The sequence below is a fragment of the Monomorium pharaonis genome, chromosome 5, assembly GCF_013373865.1.
Source record: "Monomorium pharaonis isolate MP-MQ-018 chromosome 5, ASM1337386v2, whole genome shotgun sequence".
Lineage (NCBI taxonomy): Eukaryota > Metazoa > Arthropoda > Insecta > Hymenoptera > Formicidae > Monomorium > Monomorium pharaonis.
This window is the reverse complement of record NC_050471.1, coordinates 17,856,176-17,875,789: the sequence shown is the minus strand read 5'-3', so window position 1 is coordinate 17,875,789 and position 19,614 is coordinate 17,856,176. Positions and strand designations below refer to the sequence as shown.

Genomic DNA, 19,614 nt, shown 5'->3' with positions numbered 1-19,614 from the left:
TGGAGAATGTTGGAGAAGGCAAGAGAGGAGAGGAGGCTAGGAAAAAAGGTAGTGGTTGGGAACAGGAATATGTGGATGGGAAGGAGTGGGAATGGGATGAGGAAAGGGGGAGGTGGAGGAAGGAGTTGGGGAACTGAGGAGAGAGGGAGAGCAAGGGGGAATGGGGGAGAACGTAAAGGGGGAACGGGAAGTAAGGATACAAAGCTGGATGTTTTCTATGTTTTAAGGACAGGTGAAGGAGGAATTGAGAGGATTGGAGAGGATAGAGAAGTCGGAGAGGAAGATGGGGATTAGGAAAACCACCAACGAAGGAGGTATGTGGAGCACAGAGGAACAGTGGCGAGAAGCAAAGCAAGGATGAGAGAGTCGGAAGAATGGCGATTAAAAGGAAGAGGAAGCAAAGGACAGGAGAGGTGGAAAGGAGAAAAGGAAGAGAAGAGACACAGAGGTGGACAGGGATAATGAGAGGGAGAGGGAAACAATAGTCTATCTATAAAAATAAAATGACCAAAGAAGCTATTTTTCTTAACTCCCTGAATCCTAACAAAATTCCCTGAGAATACCAAATTTTCCACGTTTTTCCCTGAAGTATACACCCTGTTATCAAAGTAACGTACAGATAAAAATTTATACGTACAGGATCAAAAATTTATCTTAACATTAATTATTCAAATAAACAAAAATATAATTAAAAATATGACATTAATAAAATAAGTATTTCATCCGAAGATAAAAAAACATAGGAACATATGAAAATTGTGGAACAAAGAAAAACAGTAAAAAGTTGTAACCTTTATCGACGGTTTTTCTTTAAGGCTTCCTTGATTCTATCAGGAGCGTGCTTCAACCAAATTTTAATTGCACTTTCTACATCCTTTTCTGTGCTTAAAGGTAATGTTTTTTGCACACCATCTATAAACAAAAACAACTTCCAATAATAAAAAATAATATATTATTAATACTTTCTAATTTTCAACAATAATCGAACTTACGGACTATTACATTCTTCAAATGCAACTTTTGAAAAGCTTCTTTGACATTTGTCCCTGTAAAGTTGAAAGTTGCAGCGAGTTCGTTACTGAGAACGAGTTTTAAAATTCTATTCGTTTTTGTAGAAATGCTATCACCTCCTAATGTTGTAAAGTATAATGACTAAAACAATAAAAAAAGAAACATACATAGAGCACATATATTTATAAATAAATACTGTTTAATTGAACTCATACCATAGCATTTTTATTCTGACGAGAATTTAAGTAGTCTTCTAAAACTTGCAGTTCCTCCCGTGTCTTTAATGGAAACTCCACCGCCAAATCGTCAGGGATAGATGGTATGCTACCTTCAGTGTTTTGTTGTCGCAATATACCCTTAAGTTCTTTAATTTCTTCTCTCACCTTTTTTACTTTAGCAAATATTTTTTCTAAAATACATAATACACATAAAAAAAATGTAAACAAAAATGTAGAAAAAATAGCAATAATATATAATAGCAATAATATATACAAAAAACTGTTTCTACTTTACAGATCCCAATGAATATTTAATTATTAAATATTTATTTATTATTGAATATTTATTTATTAAATATTTATTAAATAAATATTTAAAAAACATTTAAAAAATATTGTGTGTTCATTGGGACACTATATATCTATATTAATTATTTAATATAAAATTGTATATACCAGAGAAGCACAAATGCGCTCTACATGAAATACAGTCTTGATTAATAAGTGTTGAATTGGATGAATTTGATTGAGGAATGGTATTAGTGGAGACAGTGGTGCATGGCGTTTGTTTTGGGGAATTCAAAGCATCCACATTTTCTGTCCAACTATGTGTGGAAGTGGAAGAATTATCGGAACGTATGGCTTGTGATGAAAAGGCTAATGTAACAAAAAAAATGTTAACATCAGAGAGAGAGAGAGAGAGAGAGAGAGAGAGAGAGAGAGAGAGAGAGAGAGAGAGAAATAAACATTCAAAAATATGACACAAACATTTCTTTTTACCTGTTTTTGCCAAAGGACTTAATATCATTGATTCTGATGTTAGATCCTGATGACAAGATTCATCTTGTTGCTCGTGTACTAAAAGATTATTAATAACTATAATATTTTGCACAAAAACACTCAATACATAACTCTATTTATATAATTAGTTATTTAATTATGTATTTTTTCCAATGTAAAAAAATTAAAAAATTAAAAATATAAAAGAAATAATTTCTCTTATAAAATAATTGAAAAGTACAGTTAACCGAAATACTTGATTTGACATAAGATATATAAATAAAATTTATTATTACCAAATCTTGATATTTTTGGTGGTCGACGAAAGGAACTTTCATTTTCATTGACTTCCTCTTCACTGCTTGAAGATACTACATATTTTAAATTTGGTTTTCTATTTCTTTTTTTCACGTTGTCATTATTATCTGATGCAGAAGACTGTATATCTGAGACTTCTTCGAATTTTTTTATTTTTGTTAATGCTTTATCCAAGTCATCTATAATTAAGAAAAAAAAGACATGTTACAGGCTAATTATAATAATTAACATTATCTAATCTAATCCACTCTTATGAAAATAAAGCTTAAAAGCAAGGAACACTTCTTGAAGCGTAAACTGAAACATCAGGGCGCAATAACTAGAGGCGTGAACAAAGAGTAAGTGAGATTCCGTTAACGTTCCATCGATTCCTCTCTGGTTTTAATTCTTTACACTTTTCTTATAGCTCTCTGAAAGTTATGTAAAGCGTATACGAATTTTTCTTATCCTTCCGCTTGCTTTACACTTTAATGTTTCAATTTACGTTTATCAGATATTTCAGGAAGTGTTTGATTTTCGCCAGAGCAAATCTAATCTAACCTAAATAATTAACTTTGTGTACAATAAATTACATAAGCTGTAACAATTATTTTACAACTCATACTTAATTAAAGTATTTAACTGACAAATATATTTAACAATAAGTAATACTAAATAAATATAATGTACATACCACAAGTAAAAAATGTTCGTTTTAATTCGTATATGGTCCACGTTTCTTTGGGTTCTTCTCCGATGGAAAGAGCTTTCCTGAATTGCGCACTTGTTTTGTATGGCGGCCACCAAATCTCTTTCTTTAGAGGTGTTAACCATGCTTGATGAATTACGGCTATTTCTCCTGGTTCTTCCTTATTATCACCGTTCATAAATTCGATGCCAAGAAAAGCCATATTGAAACAATTAATATTGGTAGAGCTTCCGCAATATTACAGTGGATCTCCGTAAATTCAAAGGGATCGTCGGGACAATGGCGCGACGAGGAAACGACGTCGACGTCGGCGTAGACGCGAGAAGACCGCCGAGATCGGCCGAAAGAGAATATGGTTTGGACGTGCGAAAGAGGCGAAAGAGGCGAGAGACGAGAACCGACGCCGTATACGCGTATTTACGGCGGACGCATATATTGTAACGAGGATGGAATTGTGAGGAAAGGGTGGCTGAATTGCCGGTTTATCCGGGACACGCAAGACGCAACAGGCACACAACAACGAGCACGCACACAACAACGAGCATGCACACACAAGAACTGCTACTCCGACACGCTTGTCACTCGCTTAGCAGCGCCGATCGCGCACGCGCATGGCGCGCTTCGCAACGCGTCAGCCAATCACAGGCACATCACGCTGATGGTGCACTCGCGCCAAAACGAGCGAGAAAAACAATACAACGCGATCTTACAATAATTGTTAGCGTTGCCGTTTCAATGTTTTACAGCAAGCGGCCAGCCATGAAGGAGATTCTCCTTCTCTCTCAAGATGTTTTTTGTTCGCTGGTCATAGCAAACTGTTTTACATTTGCTCACGCTAATATTAGACGTCGTTTGTCACAGCATGTCTAAAATATGACGTCAAAACGACGTGACATAATGACATCAATATAACGTCATTTAAATGACTTGTTTATGACGGTCATTCTTTGGTCAATTGACGTCATTCGTCACAGCATGTCTAAAATATGACGTCAAAACGACGTGACATAATGACATCAATATAACGTCATTTAAATGACTTGTTTATGACGGTCATTCTTTGGTCAATTGACGTCGTTCGTCACAGCATGTCTAAAATATGACGTCAAAACGACGTGACATAATGACATCAATATAACGTCATTTAAATGACTTGTTTATGACGGTCATTTTTTGGTCACTTGGCGTCGTTCGTCACAGCATGTCTAAAATATGACGTCAAAACGACGTGACATAATGACATCAATATAACGTCATTTAAATGACTTGTTTATGACGGTCATTCTTTGGTCAATTGACGTCGTTCGTCACAGCATGTCTAAAATATGACGTCAAAACGACGTGACATAATGACATCAATATAACGTCATTTAAATGACTTGTTTATGACGGTCATTCTTTGGTCAATTGACGTCATTCGTCACAGCATGTCTAAAATATGACGTCAAAACGACGTCAGTCTGTTACCTGGGTTGTATTTAGACTCGTAGAAAAATATGTGCAACCTCAGGTTTCTCTCTGATTTTATATTCTATTTGGTAGACACGTAGACACTCTGTTTTCTTTTGACAGGTGACAGGTTAGGTCGGCTAGGCTTTCTCTGTCAGTTATATCTATCTTTCTCTCTCATACTTCCGGTTATACCCCAAGCGACGGGAGCCAATCAGAAATCGTTAACGCATTGGCGAATCTCTGTTTTAGTATCTCTACACTAGTGCAATAAGTTAGAATAAGAAAAATATAGATTTTCTCACTCTAACTTATTGCACCAGTGCAGCAGTGCAGCGAAAAAGAACAGGCCTCCTACTAATTCTTCTTGCGTTTGACACGAATCTTGATCAAGTAATGCCTCCAATTTTGCATCTTCGAAAACTTTCCGGTCTTCGACGTCAAAATCACCGTTCTTGAAGCGTTGAAACCATTCTCGGCACGTTCTTTCATTAATAGCGGCCTCACCATACGTATTTGAGAGCATTCGATAAGTCTCAGCCGCAGATTTCTTCATATTAAAACAAAAAATTAAAACCTCCCGCAAATGACGAGAATTTGGCTCGTAAGCTGACATTTTCAATCTAGAATAACTTTATGATGCAGAATGATGCACAAATCGACTAATATTTCGATGGGGTTATGTTTACGAATGCCTAAGCTTATTGTATGATGTCTATTTATTTTGACCACCACTTACCGCTACAGCCATCTATTGAAAAACGGCGGAAGCAAAGTTGTACACTGCCCGTCAATGAATCGCAGGGTCTTGCAGAAACCCCGACTTATCGACCTGATTTACCCGAAGGGTAAATGGTAACAATGAACGCGCGCGCACTTTGGAAAGGTGCACATCAAAAGAGATGCATTAGCAAAAACGTTGAATAATTAAAAAACGGAATAAATAACTAATTATTTGATTTGCAACTTTTTTAATTTTAAAAATGTGGATTATATTATAACATTTGATTATTTGTATAAATATGTATTTCGTAACATGTATTTTGAATTATAGATCTATCTAGGTAAATATAAATAACAATATATGGAAAGAAAAACACACAAAGTAATGGGAAAGAATTATTTTATTTATCACAGTTAAAAATATTAACGTTTATTAAAAATATTGAATTGATGGAGTGAATCTTTGTTGAAAATTTTGATGGTTCTGAAAAGAACCGTTTAAAAAATATTTAATAATCGGTCCAATATCCCTCTCGTGCAATGACTTGTTGCAATCGATTTTGTATCGAGCCGTTAAGATTTTGAAAATATTGAGGCTTATGTCGTAAGCCTTTCCATACATTTCTCGCGTGCGCAATCAGATTTTCTTTGGTTCTTTCATGACCACAATCCCATGAATTTGCTATTGTTTCCCAAACATTTTCAATTAAATTAAGATCCGGGGATTTAGGTGGCCAATCGAGGACTTCAATTTCCGGATGTTGAGCAAACCATTCTTTTACCACGCGAGAAGTATGAACTGCGCTATTATCCTGTACTAATCAAAATGTCGGCATATCTTCCACGGTATATATTCTTCGAACGCTGGGAAGCAACACGTTGTCCAAAATATCTATGTATTCATAGGCATTCATATGCGACGATACTTCGACTAGTTCTCCAGGACAATGTGCACTTATCCATCCCCACATAGCAGAAGTGATACGTCCACTCCGCTCGTGAGGGACTACATATTTCGGATCAAAACGACGGTTTTCAGGCCTCCACACGTGTAAGCGTCGATCATGCGCCGAACAAAATACCTTTTATAAAAAAAATTATAATCAGCACTAATATCTAGCTGCAGACCATTTAAACCTTTTCAATCTTATCGATATATTTAAATATTTATTAGTCTAAGAATTTATTAAAAATACCTTTTCGTCCGTCCATATTGTTCGTTCCCAATCTTCCTCTGAAGCCGTGTTCATTTGATGCAGTGCAAAAGCGACACGGTTATCGCGATGATTCCTCGTTAAAGCAATTTTACGTGCAACATGATAACAATGCACGTTCGCTTCGTGTAAGCGTCTTTGCGCCGTTCTGTCAGTGTTACAAGGATGAAAAACAAAATGCAATCGGTAATTCCTTTGTTTTTTCTCTCTCGTCTCGTGCAACAATGGCAGACAACTTGCATATTGTTAATCGTGGTCGCATTATTGGGATGTGGGAGCTTGGTGCAAGTGTGCGAGATATTTCACGTCGTATTCCTTGCAGTGAATCCAATGTCAGTAAATGGATCAAGCGATGGCGAGAGCAGGGAGTAGAAGGATTGAAGGATAAGCGAGTACACAATCGTAGGCAGCGATTGACGACTGCCAAAGAAGATAGATTTCTGGTCGACGAAGTAGATTTGAATCCATTTCATCCTGTGTCGCATGCTGTAAATGAATTAGTTTTACAAATATCTGACAGAACAGCGCAAAGACGCTTACACGAAGCGAACGTGCATTGTTATCATGTTGCACGTAAAATTGCTTTAACGAGGAATCATCGCGATAACCGTGTCGCTTTTGCACTGCATCAAATGAACACGGCTTCAGAGGAAGATTGGGAACGAAATATGGACGGACGAAAAGGTATTTTTAATAAATTCTTAGACTAATAAATATTTAAATATATCGATAAGATTGAAAAGGTTTAAATGGTCTGCAGCTAGATATTAGTGCTGATTATAATTTTTTTATAAAAGGTATTTTGTTCGGCGCATGATCGACGCTTACACGTGTGGAGGCCTGAAAACCGTCGTTTTGATCCGAAATATGTAGTCCCTCACGAGCGGAGTGGACGTATCACTTCTGCTATGTGGGGATGGATAAGTGCACATTGTCCTGGAGAACTAGTCGAAGTATCGTCGCATATGAATGCCTATGAATACATAGATATTTTGGACAACGTGTTGCTTCCCAGCGTTCGAAGAATATATACCGTGGAAGATATGCCGACATTTTGATTAGTACAGGATAATAGCGCAGTTCATACTTCTCGCGTGGTAAAAGAATGGTTTGCTCAACATCCGGAAATTGAAGTCCTCGATTGGCCACCTAAATCCCCGGATCTTAATTTAATTGAAAATGTTTGGGGAACAATAGCAAATTCATGGGATTGTGGTCATAAAAGAACCAAAGAAAATCTGATTGCGCACGCGAGAAATGTATGGGAAGGCTTACGACATAAGCCTCAATATTTTCAAAACCTTAACGGCTCGATACAAAATCGATTGCAACAAGTCATTGCACGAGAGGGATATTGGACCGATTATTAAATATTTTTTAAACGGTTCTTTTCAGAACCATCAAAATTTTCAACAAAGATTCACTCCATCAATTCAATATTTTTAATAAACGTTAATAATTTTAACTGTGATAAATAAAATAATTCTTTCCCATTACCTTGTGTGTTTTTCTTTCCATATATTGTTATTTATATTTACCTAGATAGATCTATAATTCGAAATACATGTTACAAAATACATATTTATACAAATAATCAAATGTTATAATATCCCAGGTGGCAAGGTGACGTCTAATTGACGGCATTTTTTGGTCATTTTATGACGAACCAGACGTCATAATGTCGAGATAAAATGACGTCTAAATGTCGTAAAACTGACGTACATTTGTCTCATCTTAACGACGTCATATATTGACGTCAAAAATACGTCATTATTTTCATATTATTGACGTCATTTTCAAGAAGCTAGTATCGTACATTTGACGGTATTTTATTGTTATTTTTATGAAAAAACATAAGTTTTTAGGTTACATTTAATAAAGACGACATTTTAACGTCATTTTTATGACTATCCCAGGTAGTAAAAGCCGTTATTTTGACGTTTTAGAAAATATTTTGGGTACATGTCCTATATATGCAGTACTTGCATTATGAAAATATCGAAATAACATAATTATAACGTAAAAAAAAATCTACGTTGTTTCTCAACAAGCATCACGACCCACCACACCATAGTCACGTTTGGAATTGCCTAACTTCCGCGGTCACCCATCCAACTCTGAACCGCCGTCGACGTTGCTTGACTTCGAAGATCGTACGCTACTTAGCCCTTTGTGATGATCCATGAACACTTGATGATCATGAATACATATTTGTTATAGATCGGTTCAATAGATGCGAGAAACATGAAACTTATAGTTAACTAATATTTTTATAAATAAATATAAATTTACAGTTTTTTTCCTGATTTTTACATATGCAAAATAACATGTGGAATAACTTATAGAAATATGTTTTTGCTCTGTTCTTTTGATAAAGCTAAATTATACCTCAGACAAAACGCAATATTTATAAAATATTTATAAAATATTTATAATATTTATTTAAATATTTTATAAATATTTATCTAAATATTTTATAAATATTTTTGTGGTCTTAGATTTGACAAATCATAAAGATTTATCATAAATATTATAAAAATATTTATGAAATATTTATAAATATTTACAAAATATTACTTATACAAATCTTTATCTTTTATTTATCATAAATATTACATAAAATATTTAATTTATATTTTAATATGTTGAATAAAGATTTTTTTTTTCGTATATATATAAAATATGTGTAAAATATTTATATAATATTTTGAAAAAATAAATATTAATAAATATTAATAAATATTTATCATAAATATTATGTGCTGCCTGGGATGATTCTAAAATATTGATAGTATTAATTATATAAAATATTATATTAATTTTAATAATGTTGTTTATTAACCAATCTTTAAATAATGATAGTTATAGGTAGCAAGGTGTCGTCCACTAGACCTCAATAATTTGTCATTTGAGGTCAAATCGTCAATTATTACAAAGAATTATAGTTAACGTCAGTAATTAATCACTAATAAAATCTTATTAATACGTCGTAAAATGATCAATTAACTGACGTTATTAATTAGTCAAGATATGACGTCGGAAATACGTTGTAGGATGGATAAATGACTGATGTAATTAATAGGTCAAAAAATGACGATACTATTACGTCTTAATTTGGTAACATGACGTCTGCGACCTTAAATGACGAATTATTGACGTCGTATTAACGTCACCTTGCTACCTGGGATAATCCACATTTTTAAAATTAAAAAAGATTGCAAATCAAATAATTAGTTATTTATTCCGTTTTTTAATTATTCAACGTTTTTGCTAATGCATCTCTTTTGATGTGCACTTTTCCAAAGTGCGCGCGCGTTCATTGTTACCATTTACCCTTCGGGTAAATCAGGTCGGTAAGTCGGGGTTTCTGCAAGACCCTGCGATTCATTGACGGGCAGTGTACATCTAATAAGATTTTTCAAATATTTTTATTGAACTTATAAATGCATATCAAGAGATTTTTTAATTCCTTTTTATTAATATTATTAAAATGACAGCAGTTTTCAAATAAAACAATTTTTTTTTAATAAATACTTTTAAACATATATTATAGTTTATATTACATATTATAAAATTAAAAAGAACCCTGACAGCACCTAAGACTAAAACTTTGTCGGACTACGTCGGAGGCGCTAAGATCGCCTAACTGGATTAATCTGTTATGGTTCTTGAATTTCAGGCTCTTGTCCTTGATCATGTAATTCTTGTTAAGTTTCTAATTCTTGTGTTACTTGTGATTGTTGTTCTTGACTTCGATCTTAAAACTCTTGTTGAACTTCCGATTTTAGAGTTTCTTGAAATTCTTGAGGAAGAGAATATTCTTGCTGTAAATTTTCGTGAAGGAAAAGATCTTCGGAAATTCTTTGAAAATTCTCTTGAAAATCCTCTTGATTTTTTTCAAGATCAAAAGTGTTTAAAAATATTTCGAGAGAAAGTTGAACTTGTTCCTGTAGAAGAGAGCCATCATCATATCTAAGTTTGATCCATCTATTTTGATCCATCTTATTTGATTTGCATGAGCACGAACCAGACGACTTCGAGTATCAACAAATGTATTGTAAATAACTTTTCCGACTCTTTCAATAACTTTTCCAGGTATCCAAGATCATTTATTATTTAAATGTATCTGAACGTAAACTTTCATTCTAGATTCAAAAGTCTTGGGTTTAACTCCGTATCTCCGGTTGAATTGTTCTTCTTGCTTTTGTTTTTGCCTTTTATTTTTTTCAAATTGATGAGTCGTAGACTCTTGAAGTTTTAAAAGGTCTAAAGTTGTTCGAATTGATTTTCCAAATAGAACTTCAGCAGGAGAAACTTTGTTTGGAACATTTGAATTAGGTGTAGACCTATAATATTGTAGAAAAGTCCAAAGATGTTCCGTGACTTTCCCCTTTTCTTCGATTTTTGATAGTGCGCGTTTAAAAGTGTCGATAAATCGTTCTGCCTGTCCATTTGAACTTGAATGAAAAGAAGAAGTACGAAGGTGAGTAATCCCCTGTGTTAGACAGAAGTTCTGAAATTTTTCTGAAATAAATTGAGTTCCATTATCAGAAACTTTCAGGAACACCAAATCGAGCAAAAATTTCTTGAAGAATATTAATGGTTTGCTGAGATGTAATTGTTTTTGTTGAATTGAATAAATCTCAGGCCATTTTGAATATGCGTCAATTAAAATGAAATAATATTCTCCGTTAAGAGGACCTGCGAAATCCACAAGAACTCTTTGCCATGATTTTGAAGGAAGAGACCAATTTGATAATGGTACTTTGACTGGTGTCTTCGCAGAAAGTGCACAATTTTTACAATTTCTAACAAATTCTTCTATTTCCTGATCAATTCTCGGCCAAAAGAAATAAGAACGAGCAATAGTTTTCATTCTCTCAATTCCTGGGTGACTTTTATTTATGAATCTGTTTCAGAATTTGTTGACGAAATTGAACTGAAACCACGATTCTGTCGTAAAAAAGTAAACAATCCTGTACCACAGATAGAGAATTTCTATGACAGTAATAAGATTGTAAATCCGAATCAATATTCTGTGGCTATGAATTTAAAGCTGATTACTTTACGTAAGACACCATCTTCTTTTGTCGAATCTTTGATTTGCTGAAAGGTTATTGGCAAAGATTGAAACGATTCGTTAATGACTGAAAACAAATCAGATTCCAATTGAACTGAAGCGACAACGAAATCCTCTTCAGGACATTGTTGATGACTGATAAGTCTTAAAAGAACATCCGCGTGACCAAATTCTGATGTCTTAATATATTCAATGTTAAATTCGTAAGACCATAACTGAAGTGTCCAACGCTGAAGTCGATTGGCAGTAAAAACTGGAATCCCTTTTTTACTTCCAAAAATTTGAAGTAAAGGTTTGTGGATCGTTTGAAGAATAAATTTTCTTTCGAAAATCATTCGATGAAATTTTGTAATTACAAATATGATTGTTAACGCTTCTTTTTCTATCTGACTGTATTTATGTTTAGCTTCAGTGAGACTTCGAGAAGCATGACTAATAGCCTTGATGGAATAATCTGGAAATTTGTGAAGAATGCAAGCTCTTAATCTTTCATTGGAAGCATCTGCTGCCACAATTATCTCATATTTTGGATTATAATGTGTGAGTAAAAGTTTTGAAGTAAGAATTCTTCTGAATTGATTAAAAGATTCCTGACATTTAGGTGTCCAGTTCCATTTAGAATCTTTCTTTAAAAGATTATCCAAAGGACGCCTAAGAATGTGCACATTTGATATGAAGCGTGAATAATAATTAATGACTCCTAGAAAAGAACGTAATATAGTGAGATTATGTGAAACAGGCATGTTTTTGATTACTTCAATTTTAACAGGATCTAAATGTAATCCTAGTCCATTGATCATATAACCGAGTTATAAAGAATTGAGTTATAAAGAAATTACATTTCTTTAATCAAAGATGGAAACCGTAATCCATAATTTGTTCCAATAAAAGAGATAAATTACGATTATGCTCTTGAATTGTTGCTCCACCAACGACAATATCATCGATATATGCAAAGACATTTTTTAATCCAGAAATTATTGAATCCATGATTGATTGAAATTCACCCGGAGCTCTAGTTACTTCAAAAGGTAAGCGATTATATACGAATAATTTGCGATGAGTATTGATTGTTAATAAATGTTTAGATTCTTCATCAATTTCTATTTGCAGAAAAGTGTTAGACAAATTTAATTTAGTGAAATATTTACAATTTGAAACTGTGAAAATATTTTATCTGGCAAAGGAAGTTTTCCTAATTGAGAAGAGAAAACCTCTTTACATCTCTTTATAAATAAAGATAGATCAAATTGTGTGTTCTATTGTCGGATTTGCTTGACATTTAATTTTATTACAAAAACTATTTAAACTGCAGTTCCATAAATCAAAAGCTGCAAATCAATCGAGACTCATTATATTTAAAACTGAATTAGATGTTATAAAACATTGAAATATTTTGGTGATTTCATTAAAAGTTACTTCGCAATTAAATCCTTAAAATTAATCTGATTTTCCGACGCATCACATACAACATGAAAAGTAAGTGATCCTTTGGTTTTCCCAACAAAGACCATTTTCTTTTCTGATAAAATAGATATATCAGATCCAATGTCTAGTTGCAGCTTGATTAAATGTCCATTAATTTGTGTTTTACAAATTTGCGATTTACATTTGACGTTACTTGAGTGACTTGAATCATTTTGACGTTTTGTTTTGAAGTCTCGATATCATTTTTAAATTTATCCTTTTGACTCGAAACACAATAACCCAGCTAGCAAAATGACGCAAACTTTGCACGAAGTTTGCCGCAAACTCGAGCAAACCTTTGCAACAAAATTACGACAAGGTGTGTCCGCATTAAGCTTAGCTTTTGCTGGGAAGGCTTGTTGTAAATAGTATGACGCATATTTTATGCAAATAACAAAGTAAAATTTGCTAGTAAAGCATAACAACAAATTTGCAGTAAGAACAAGGCAAACCTTGCTGTACACAATATGATAACAAATTTGTGGCAAGAACAGAACAAATATTGTCGAAATTTAGATCAACAAAAATAAAATATTAGACTGATTAGTCCAATATCAAATGTGAATGGTGCAATCGTACTTGGTTCTCTGTTCTCGACGAATCCCTTTTATTAATCCAGTAGGTAAATCTTTTTCACGAGAAATGCGCCATCTCGAGATAGATAGTAAAGTCAGAAATAAAGTTTAAAACCCGATAATGCAACCCTGTTATTTGCATAAAATGTGCGTCATACTATTTGCGACAAGCCTTGCCAACAAAAACTAAGCTGTTTACGGACACACCTTGTCGCAATTTTGTTGCGAAAGCATGCTCGGCAAGTTTTATTTTGTTCTTGCTACTAATTTGCTGTTATTCTGTGCTTAACAAGATTTCCTGTTTCTGCCATAAATTTATCGTCATGTCGTGTAGCAAGGTTTGCTCTGTTATTTGCTTAAATTTTGCATTTTATCGTGTCGGAACAAATCTTGTAATTTCTATACGTAATATTTATGTACAAGTCTTTCTCTGTTATTTGCAGCATCGTGTGATGAAAACTTTTGCCGTAAATTTGCTCGAAACTTTTAGAAAACAAAGCAACAGACAATTACTTGTCATAAAATTATTGTCAAAATTGAAACAATCCTTGCTATAAAGCTTTCACGATATGTGATTTTAATAGGCCTGGCTAGCTGGGTATGATCAACATTATTGCATTGTGTGCATGTTTAGAGCTCGAGCTCTAAACACCAGTTCTCGCTGCTTTATCTCGCGTGTCGTCGACGTGCCGTGTCAACGGCTTTCGGCGATGAGCGAACGCTAACATAGCGATCACTCGCTCCCGACACGACCCGTGACTCTGTGAGTCCGTGCGTGTCATCGGAGGACCGCATGATTTTCCGCATTTAGGGATCGCACTACGTTTCGACGCGATCACCAATTGTCAGTTTTGCGCCTGCTCTTGCCCGCCAAGCAATTCACAATTTTCTTTCGGCTTTTCGCATTCTCTAAAACTCTAACACATCCGCTATTCGGCGGTATTCCTCGTCTCAAGTATCAAACTTGAACTCAACTTATTTTGAATTTAAGATTTCCTTCTTTTGTATTGCAGATTTGTCGCGGATCGCGAGTGCGAAGTGCATGGTGCTAATTTTCCGAGAAGCGACATTGATCTCGCGTTCGCGATCGAACGTCTGCCTCGTGATCAATCCTTCCGTCTCGTTCGCGCTCAAGATTTCCGTCCCGTTAGGGCGTTTTGACACGCGCCCGGCAAGATTTCCATTGCAACGACGATAGGCAGGAACCGAGCGTTCGATTAGAAGATTTCCGACTATCCGAAACGATCTGTCGCTCCCGAACGTTATCGCGATCCGTGACACGGTCACTATAGCACTACTATACATTGACATTTTTTGTGTGTGTTATTACCAATAAAACTGTGAATTAAACAAAACGACTTCTGAGTGGTCTACATTTTTTGTGCTCATCCTTTCCTCCAGCGAGTCTCCGGATTTGCGCAACAAACCCTCCGCGCTCAACTCTGAGCGGTTCCGGCACTCGCGCGCACAGTGCATTTATGATTTTTAAATAAAGATTGAACTATATATAAATACCGTCAAATATACATTTACTAACATTTACTAACATTTATTAACAACTTAACTGATTTGCATTAAAATTGAATAAAAATGTAACGTGCGCGCCGCGGAAATGAAAGACACTTTTGAACTTAAAAACCAAGCAGCTTTATTAACGCGTACGACAAAGCTCGAGACCGAGATTAGACTCGTTGTTGACAAACGTTGCCAAGAACGTGACAATTGACAACGCTCTCGGTAAAATCAATGTATCGATCGGCTTCGGAACAGCTGAGTCGCAGTCGCGGAGTATACCGGGCGACGCTCGTAACACTGCTCCCCCTCTTCAAGATTGTCGTCCCGACAATCCGGAGAGCAGTTTTCTTGTTACTCCAAGAAGGCCCCTTCGGCTTCCAGGACGATTTCCCTGTCCTCAACCGGACCACGTCCAACCGAGACGACCCTTCCACTCTTCCTCGCAGAGCTGGCCAGACTCCCACGCGGAATTTTCTGCGCCGGCTCCCTTTTCCGTCCCCGTGCTCCTCTCCTGCCGTGAAGCTTCCTCTTTGCCCGATCTTGTGTACTTCTCGCTTCTTTTTTCGGGGTCAGGGGGGGAATTTACTTCCACGGACCCAACGCTCTAAGAGCTCCCTGCCCCCTGCCTCGGCATTTGCCCAATGTCCCACGGAAAAACCGTGGTCAAAAAACCGTGGGCGAGGCAGTCTTCTTAATAAAATCTTCCTCCTCATCTCGAGAAGCAGCCCTCATGCGTCCGCACCTCTCGGCAAAATTACTGAAAATAAAACAAAACAAGCAGAACAAGAACAAAAAAAACGAAAAGAACTTTTTTCTTAAAAAAAAAACGATAGTCGCGTCCCAACGTACTCAATCAAAAGAAAACAATCCCCTGACATTTGGGCTCGGATTTATGTCGTCTCCCCCCTTCTTTCTACGTAAGGAGCCAAACGATTAGCATGCACAATTTTATTTTTTGAACGAGGACATTTCCGTATACAATACAAAACCTTACTTATTTTCCTAATAACTTTCCATGGTCCTTCCCAAGGACTCTGCAACTTAGGTGCTCTTCCTGGAATCCGCCGTGGATTATAAAACCAAACTTGCTGTCCAGGCTCAAAGTTTTTTCGCCTTGCTCGTTGATCATACCAAAATTTGGCATTCTTTAAACTAATCGAAAGACGTTGTCGAGTGAAATGATAAATGGAATCTAGTCTCTATCTTAGCTTGGAAACAAAACCCGCACTATCCTTCTCCTCCTCCGTAGAAGGGGAAACTCCTCTAAGTAGATCTAGAGGTAAACGAAGATCTTGTCCCAAATACATTTCAACAGGAGACATTCCAATAGCTTCTTGTTTCGAAGAACGATAAGCTAAAAGATATAACGAAATCCAACGATCCCAATCCTTTTGATTTTCTGAAATAAACTTTGCCAAATAATTCAAGATTGAGCGATGTTGACGCTCGACTTGTCCATCCGACTGAGGATGAAGAGGAGTTGTTCGTGACCAGTGTTGGATAAGATACTTTTAAAATGTATCTCGATACAGATACAGATACTTATAAAAAATGTATCTAGATACAGATACAGATACACAAATCAAAATGTATATAGATACAGATACTCAGATACTTTAAAAGTATCTCAGATACGTATCAGATACTCTTAAATTATTCAAATAAAAAAATCTGAAAAATTTAAATGTTTGTGCGCAACACGAAAAGCGCATTATAAAATAAATGATTACATTTTTGTGTTGCGCATAAATACCTGTCGCTGAACTCTTACTGTCTTTTCCGAATTTTTTATTTGTTTGTTGAGTTGTTGAGTAAACTTGCGTTTCTCTCGTCTTTTAAATTATATTTTATTGTAATAATAATAATAATATTAATAATGTATGTAATATGCACAAAATCTAATGATTCTATAGACTAGATAGCAAAGTTATTTCATACATAAGTACTATTTGCGCAAATCTAAATGACGCTATCGACAGTAATAGCAAATCAAAAATGACCTTAAAAAAACATTTTTTTCCCAATAAAGACAAAAAGTACGTGAAAATGTATTTGAAAATGTATCTGAAAATGTATCTGAAAAGCAGTTCAGATACTGTGTTTTGTATCTAGATACAGATACAAATACTCTAATTCAAATGTATCTCAGATACAGGTTCAGATACACAAAATGTATCTCTATACATGTATCTAAATACATGTATAGAGATACTACCCAACACTGTTCGTGACTTTCTTATTCCGAGAAGTAAAGTCATCTCCTTAAAAAGATGACATTCAAAATTCCTTCCTTGGTCTGTATGTAATTCCAAGGGAATTCCATGACGTGAAAACACCTGATCCACAAGCGATCTCGCGACAGTGTTGGCCCTTTTATTCTTTAAAGGGACAGCCTCTGGCCATTTGGAGAAACAATCCACTACCACCAAAAGGTATTTATTCTCAGAAGAAGAAGTTGGTAAAGGACCAAGAATATCCACTTGTATTCTTTCAAAAGGAGCTCCCACATTATAGATTTCCATAGGAGATTTTCCTTTTCCCAGTGGTCCTTTTTTAGCAACACATTCTTTACAAGAAGCACACCAATTCTCTACATCTCTCTTGCTTGAGACTCAATAAAAACGTTTTCGAACTTTCTGTAGTGTCTTATTCACACCAAAATGTCCCCCTGAGGGAGAATCATGAGCTTCTTTTAAGATTTCATGTATTCTTTGACGAGGAACCACAATTTGAAAGACATTCTTTTGCAAATTCGGGGAAATCCACTTCTTATGAAGAACTCCATCGATCAGCAATAGAGTATCCCAATAAGACCAATAGATTTTCAAAGAAGGATCATCAAAAGCAATCTCCTGCCAATCTGGACGAGTTCCGGCCTCCTTGAAATGAACAATTTTAGAAACAACTGCATCTTGGAGTTGAGCTGCACGCCAATGTCTTGAAAATTCTCACTTGAAAAGATAAGATGTCCAAAAATTTCCTCCTTTAAAGATTCTTCATTAGATTCTACTTTTATACAATACCGGCATAAATCCTACAGACATGGACGTCTAGAAAGTCCGTCGGCATTATTGTGAACCTTTCCCTACGATAAAGGACATCAAAGTCATATTGTTGTAGACGTTCCATCCATCTTGCTAGTTGTTCTTCCAAATTCCGAAAAGACATCAACCAGCGAAGAGAAACATGATCTGTCCTTACCAAAAACTTCCGTCCGTAGAGATAATAATGGAAAAACCTCATTGAATCCACAACAGCGAGAAGCTCCCGCCGAGTTACACAATAATTCCGCTCTGCTTTATTAAAAATTCGGCTGAAATAAGCAATGACTTTTTCTTCTCCTTCCTGAAATTGAGAAAGTACCGCCCCAATGCCATGATTTGAGGCATCAGTGTCTAAAATAAATTGTCCTTCTCCCGAAGGAAAAGATAAAATCGGAGGACATGTTAAAACTCGTTTCAAATTTTCAAAAGCTACTTGATATTCAGAAGACCAAAGAAATTTACGATTTTCTTCCGTCAAATTATACAAAGGCTTTGCCACAACAGCAAAACCTTTAACAAATTTCTTATAATAAGAACAAAAACCAAGAAAGCTTCTAACTTGCTTTCGATTTTTGGGAAGTGGCCAATCTCTCACAGAAGAAATTTTTTCAGGGTCAGTTGCAACCCTCTCGGCAGAAATAACATGACCAAGATATTTAACTTCTTTCTTAAGGAAATTACATTTACTTGGATTTACTTTCAAATTAGCATTCTCTAGACAACAAAAAACTTCTCTCAAATTGCATAACATTTCTTCAAAATTTTTCCCGAAAACAATTACATCGTCTAAATAAACAAAGCAAACCTTTGAGATTAAACCTTTTAATACTTTTTCCATCAATCGTTCGAATGTAGCAGGGGCGTTGCAAAAACCGAAAGGCATTATTGTGAACTGCCACAAACCGTTTCCAACCGAAAACGCAGTTTTTTCACGATCTTTAGGATCTAAGCTTACCTGTTACGACAATATCTACTTTTTAAGTCGATAGTACAAAACCACGAATTCCCCTTTAAACAGTCTAAAATATTGTCGATCCTTGGCAGTGGAAAAGAATCTTTAACAGTCACTGCATTTAATTTTCGGAAGTCAACACAAAACCTTATAGTTCCATCCTTTTTTTTCACCATAACTGCTGGAGAGACCCAAGGATTATTTGACTCCTCAATCACTTTTTGGACTTTCATATCCTCTAAAATTTTATTCACTTCTTCCTGTAAATGAAGGGGAATTCGACGAGGTACCTGTTTTATAGGACGAGAATCACACAATTTTATACAATGAAACAAAATATTGCAATTTCCAGCAACAACCTTTTCAGAAAATACATGAGAATATTCATTTAAAAAGTTTAAAAACATTTGCTTTTGCGAAAATTCAAGTCCACAAGAACTTTCTTCGAAAATTCGTCGAAGGGATTCGGAGAGCCGAGCAGGGCAGTCCTCAATTCGAGAACAAATTTGCCCGCGCTTCTCCACCCTGCTGCCCGTCAAACCAAGGGCGCTCTCAAATAATCCATTTAAAATTCCCGTCT

General features: G+C 35.4%; 2 protein-coding genes across 3 annotated transcripts; both read right to left on the bottom strand.

Moving 5' to 3' along the window:
* Positions 1-226: 226 nt before the first annotated feature.
* Positions 227-3,621, bottom strand: LOC118645612. Of its 2 annotated transcripts, XM_036287036.1 has the most exons (7): positions 3,001-3,621; positions 2,306-2,506; positions 2,010-2,087; positions 1,686-1,886; positions 1,227-1,420; positions 993-1,152; positions 227-912 (listed from the first exon to the last, which is right to left on the bottom strand). In XM_036287036.1, exons 1-7 carry the CDS (start codon positions 3,215-3,217, stop codon positions 794-796), a joined length of 1,170 nt encoding a protein of 389 aa, XP_036142929.1. In that variant the 5' UTR covers positions 3,218-3,621; the 3' UTR covers positions 227-793. The 2 variants fall into 2 exon arrangements, with proteins under 2 accessions (XP_036142929.1, XP_036142930.1); XM_036287037.1 differs by lacking the exon at positions 1,686-1,886 and having other exon boundaries at positions 3,001-3,601.
* Positions 3,622-16,237: 12,616 nt separating this feature from the next.
* LOC118645777 (protein NYNRIN-like) lies at positions 16,238-18,206 on the bottom strand. Its single transcript, XM_036287484.1, has 4 exons — positions 18,062-18,206; positions 17,695-17,961; positions 17,254-17,586; positions 16,238-16,392 (listed from the first exon to the last, which is right to left on the bottom strand). Exons 1-4 carry the CDS (start codon positions 18,204-18,206, stop codon positions 16,238-16,240), a joined length of 900 nt encoding a protein of 299 aa, XP_036143377.1.
* Between the last annotated feature and the right edge of the window lie 1,408 nt (positions 18,207-19,614).